The sequence below is a fragment of the Chiloscyllium plagiosum genome, chromosome 17 (genome assembly GCF_004010195.1).
Source record: "Chiloscyllium plagiosum isolate BGI_BamShark_2017 chromosome 17, ASM401019v2, whole genome shotgun sequence".
Lineage (NCBI taxonomy): Eukaryota > Metazoa > Chordata > Chondrichthyes > Orectolobiformes > Hemiscylliidae > Chiloscyllium > Chiloscyllium plagiosum.
Genome location: NC_057726.1, coordinates 206,263 through 211,736, shown reverse-complemented (window position 1 = coordinate 211,736; position 5,474 = coordinate 206,263). Strand labels below are relative to the sequence as shown.

The 5,474-nt window shown below is 45.1% G+C and overlaps 1 protein-coding gene across 3 annotated transcripts in view; it reads right to left on the bottom strand.

Annotated features, from left to right (window-relative positions):
* The window catches only part of tat (tyrosine aminotransferase), a 74,724-nt gene that overhangs the window by 33,337 nt on the left and 35,913 nt on the right, over positions 1–5,474 (bottom strand). For all 3 annotated transcript variants that reach the window (XR_006314056.1, XM_043706456.1, XM_043706455.1), the window contains exon 8: positions 4,453–4,605. Coding sequence is in view for 2 of the 3 variants with exons in the window: in XM_043706456.1 (XP_043562391.1) it covers positions 4,453–4,605 (153 nt within the window). In the remaining variant the exon portion in view is untranslated. The remainder of the gene's footprint in view (positions 1–4,452; positions 4,606–5,474) is intronic.

The following is a 5,474-nucleotide window of genomic DNA, read 5'->3' as shown; positions in this document are numbered from 1 at the left end:
CACCTCGTCTAGTAGCCGTATCTCAGTATTCTCCTCGACAACATTGTCGTTTTCTAGAGTGAATACTGTTGAAAAATATTCATTAAGTGCTTCCCCTATCTCCTCTGACTCCACACACAACTTCCCACTACTGTCCTTGATTAGCCGTAACCTTACTCTCGGAGAAAATGAGGACTGCAGATGCTGGAGATCAGAGCATCTGATTCCTGAAGAAGGGCTCACGCCCGAAACGTCGATTCTCCTGCTCCTTGGATGCTGTCTGATCTGCTGCACTTTTCCAGCAACACATTTTCAGCCCTAATCTTACTCTCGTCATTCTTTTATTCCTTAAATACCTATAGAAAGCCTTAGGGTTTACCCTGATCCTATCCGCCAACAACTTCTCATGTTTCCTCCTGGCTCTTCTGAGCTCTCTCTTTAGGTCTTTCCTGGCTACCTTGTAACCCTCAAGCGCCCTAACTGAGCCTTTACATCTCATCTTAACATAAGCCATCTTCTTCCTCTTGACCAGAGATTCCACTTGCTTCGTAAACCATGGCTCCCGCGTTCTACAGCTTCCTCCCTGCCTGACAGGTACATATTTATCAAGGACACACAGGAGCTTTTCCTTGAATAAGCTCCACATTTCTAATATGCCCAGCCCCTGCAGTTTCCTTCCCCATCCTATGCTTCCTAAATCTTGCCTAATCGCATCAAAATTGCCTTTCCCCCAGCTGTAACTCTTTCCCAGTGGTATACACCTATCCCTTTCCATCACTAAAGTAAACATAATGGAATTGTGATCGCTATCACCAAAGTGCTCACCTACTTCCAAGTCTAACACCTGGCCGGTCTCATTACCCATTACCAAATCTAATGTGGCTTTGTCCCTTGTTGGCCTGTCTACATACTGTGTCAGGAAGCCCTCCTGCACACACTGGACAAAAACTGACCCATCTATAGTACTCGTACTGTAGTGATCCCAGTCAATATTTGGATAGTTGAAGTCCCCCATGCCAACTACCCTGTCTCTCTCCTATCGAGAATCATCTTTGCTATCCTTTCCTCTACATCTCTGGAACTATTCGGAGGCCTATAGAAAACTCCCAACAGGGTGACCTCTCCTTTCCTGTTTCTAACCTCAGCCCATACTACCTCAGTTGACAAGTCCCCAAACATCCTTTCTGCAACTGCAATACTGTCCTTGACCAACAATGCCACACCTCCCCCTCTTTTACCATCTTCTCTGTTCTTACTGAAACATCTAAATCCTGGAACCTGCAACAACCATTCCTGTCCCTGCTCTATCCATGTCCCTGAAATGGCCACAACATCGAAGTCCCAGGTACCAACCCATGCTGCAAGCTCACCCACCTTATTCCGGATGCTCCTGGCGTTGAAGTAGACACACTTCAAACCAATTTCTTGCTTGCCGGGGCCATCTTGCGTCCCTGAAACTTGATTTTGGACCTCCCTACTCTCAACCTTTTCTATACTCGAACTACAATTTTGGTTCCCATCCCCCTGCTGGATTAGTTTAAACCCACCCCAATAGCCTTAGCAAATTCCCCCACCCCGCCAGGATATTGGTACCCTCTGGTTCAGATGAAGATCATCCTGCTTGTAGAGGTCCCACCTACCCCAGAAAGAACCCCAATTATCCAAGAATTCAAATCAGTCGAGGGAACATGGATTGAAGTTGAGGAGCTGGAGGTTTAGAGACCATGGGAGGCAAAACCTTTTTACCCAGAGCATGGTGACTGTCTGGAATCCATTGCCTTGGAGGTGGTAGTGGTGAATTGCCTCACATCCTTTAAAAAGTACCTGGATGAGCACCTCATAACATTCAAGATGCTGGGCCAAGCGCTAATAAGTGGGATGAGGTGGAAGGTCAGGTGTTTCTCACATTGTCAGTGTAGACTCAATGGCTGGAGGGCCTCTTCTATGCTGTATAATTTTATGATTCCATGAAAAGCTCATCAGGTTCACTAAGGTCCATTCAGGAAAGAAACTGCTGTTCTCACCTAGTCTGGCCTACATGTGATTCCAGACTAACCTCTAGGCAATTGGGAGTAGGTAATGAATGCTGGTGTGGACAGCATCCACATCCCTTGAATGAATATAAAAATAATGAACTGCAGTGGTTCAAGAAGGCAGCTCACCATCACCTTTTCAAGGGCAACTAGGAATGGGCAGTAAATACAGACCAGCCACTGGTGTCCACGTCCCAGTGAATTTAAAACAAAAACTGAGTGACTTGCTAGACCATATCAGAGGGCAGAGAGTCAACCACATTGAGGTGGGCCTGGAGTCACATGTAGGCCAGACCAGGTAAGGTGGCAGATTTCCTTCATTGAAAGACATTAGTAAACCAGATGGGGTTTTTCTGATAATTGTCAGTGGTTTCATGATCATCATTGGACTCTTAATTCCAGAGACTTATTGAATTCCAAATCTGCCTATCTGCCCTAATAGAAGAATTCAAATCTGCATTCTCCGAATATTAGCTGAGTTACTGGATTAATTGTCTAGAAATAATACCACTGGTACATCACCTCCTCTTTACTGCTCAGCAAAAGCCTGCTCAGAGATGGCCAGTTTTGGGTTCTGCAGAGCCACTGGGGTCCTGACCTCATTAAAGTTTTGGTTCAAACCTGGACAAATGAATTGGATTCGAGAGGTAGGTAAGAGTGACTGCCCTTGATATCAAGTTAACATTTGATCAAATGTGTATTAAGGAGCCCTAGCAAAACTACAGTGAATGGGAAGCAGGGCAAACTCTATACCGGTTAGATTTATATCAGGCTCAAAGGAAGAGGTTTGTGCTTGTTGGAGATCAATCAGTTTATAAAATAATGAGAGGTATAGATAGAGTTAATGGTAGTTGTCTTTTCCCTAAGGTGGGGAAGACTAGGAGGCACATTTTTAAGGTGAGATGAGAGAGATTTTAAAAAGATATAAGAGGCAAATCTTTTACACAGAGGGTGATTCAAGTGTGAAATGAATTTCCTAAGGAAGTGGTGGATGCAGGTGCAATTGCAACATTTAAAAGGCATTTGGATGGATACTTGAATAAGAAAGGTTTGGAGGGATATGGGCCATGTGCAGGCAGGTGGGACTAGTTTAGTTTGGGATTATGTTCAGCATGATTGGTTGAAGGGAAGAGTCTGTTTCCGTGCTCTATGACTCTATCTCAGCTCCAAGACATCTCTGCAGGAGTAGTGTCACAGGCTTAATGATCAATTCATCAATGAGCTTCCTGTAGTGATTGTAATGAGGTCAGCAGCTGGACCTCATACAACATCAGTCTCCTAATTGCATTAGATTAACAGCTGACATGTAAAAAGGGCAAGTGTTAGACATCTTGGTGCCTGATTCAGCACAAAGTGGTACTATAGTCAAGGACTATTCATATATAAATAACAGAGTGGTGATGAGATACTGGTCTCTGTATGATTATTTCACTTCCCTTTGTCATAAGGTCAGAGGTTGACATGTTCACTGATGATTGCACATGTTGCACTTCTCAGACACTGAACATAGAACTGTACAGAGTGTAGATTAGAGTGGTGCTGGAAAAGCACAGCAGGTCAGGTAGCATCCGAGGAGCAAGAAAATCGACGTTTTGGGCAAAAGGCCTTTATCAGGAATGAGGCCTCATTCCTGATGAAGGAGTTTTGCCCGAAACGTCAATTTTCCTGCAACTCAGATGCTGCCTGACCTGCTGTGCTTTTCCAGCCCCACTCGAATCTAGACTCTGATCTTCAGCATCTGCAGTTCTCACCTTCGACATAGAACTGTACAGCACAGGAATGCACCCTTTGGCACATGATGCTGTGCCGAACATGATGCCAAATTAAACTAATCCCTTCTGCCTGCCCTTGGTCCATCTCCCTCCATTCCTTGCATATTCATGTGCATATCTAAAAGTCCCTTAAATGCCCCTATCAAAAACTGCCTCCACCACCACCACTGGCAGCACACTCCAGACTCCTACCACTCTGTGTAAAATATTTACTCCTCATGTCTCCTTTCAACGTTCACCCTCTCAAATTTAAAAGCAGTCCATGTCTAGTTGCATGTATGGAATCTTGGGCTGATGGCTGGCAAGTAATATTTGCACCACAAAACTGCCAGGCAATGATCATCTCCAAGAAGAGATAATCCAACCATTGACCCTTAACATCTAATGGTGTTACCATTGTTGAACCCACCCGCTATTAACATCCTGGAAGTTAACATTGATCAGGAACTCAACTTCACTAGCTTTATAAATACAGTGGTGACAATGGCAAGTCAGAGGCCAGAGAGCCTGCAGTGATAACTTACTTTCTGACCAGTGCACTCTCTAAATTGTGTGGCCCTGCACTGAAGTTCTTCCAAGATTCTGCACATGCCAACATTGACTTTTGGATTTGGAAGACCCTGCCATGCAAAGACCTACAGATTGGTCAGTCTCCTAATTAAACTCACCTCTCTGTTAAAGATATTGCTTCTGTCGTGTATGAGAATCCAGCCCATTCGCCAGCCAGGTACAAGCCACCGTTTGGCCAGACCACCACAGGACAGGATTGGGACATTGCTGTTCAGTGAGCTAAGGGCAATGAACTTGCACTCAGGAAAGACCTAGAGAATACAAAAATCACAGGTTAGAGACACAGGTTAGATGATGAGGAAGGCAGAGAGGAGACAGGTACAAGAGACCGCGGGGGAAGTACCTGTCAGGAACAAGTTGAATCTTTTGGAAACAGTAGAGACAGATGACACTGCCAGTCCACGAGGCGGTCAAGTCTGTCAATCAAAAGTTTGTGTGGAGGCAGAGCCGAGGAGTCAGACATCACACAGAGCCGTGGTGATAGGGGACTCCATAATGAGAGGGACTGAAAGGGGTTTCTGTGGCAACAGGGGGGATTTGAGGATGATGTGTTGCCTTCCTGGTGTCAGGATTAAGGACATCGCAGACAGAGTACAGGAAATCCTCAACGGCGAAGGTGAAGAGCCAGAGGTGGTGATGCATGTCAGCACAAATTATGTCGGGAAGAAGAGAAGGGACATTCTACAGCGGGACTTCGGAGAACTCGGAAGAAGGCTGAAAAGCAGGACATCCAGGGTGGTTATCTCCAGTTTGTTTCCAGTTCCTCGGGCTGGAGAGGACAGGAACAGGGAGATAATGGACTTGAATGTGTGGCTGGGAAACTAGTGCAGGAAGCAAGGATTTAAATTCTTGGATCACTGGGGTATGTTTTGTGGTAAGCATAAATTATACAAAAGAGACAGTTTGCACCTTAATAGGTTGGGGACCAACATTCTGCAGGTAGGTTTGCTACTGCAACACAGCTGCATTTAAACTAAATAGTGGGGGGGAGGGGACAAACTGGAAGTTTAAGAAGGAAATTGAAAGGAAAGTTAGAACAAGAGAAGTCAAGAAAGACAACTGTATCAATGAGGCAGAAAACTCGGAAAGGGATCATGCTGTAAGGTTGAGTGAAATAGGG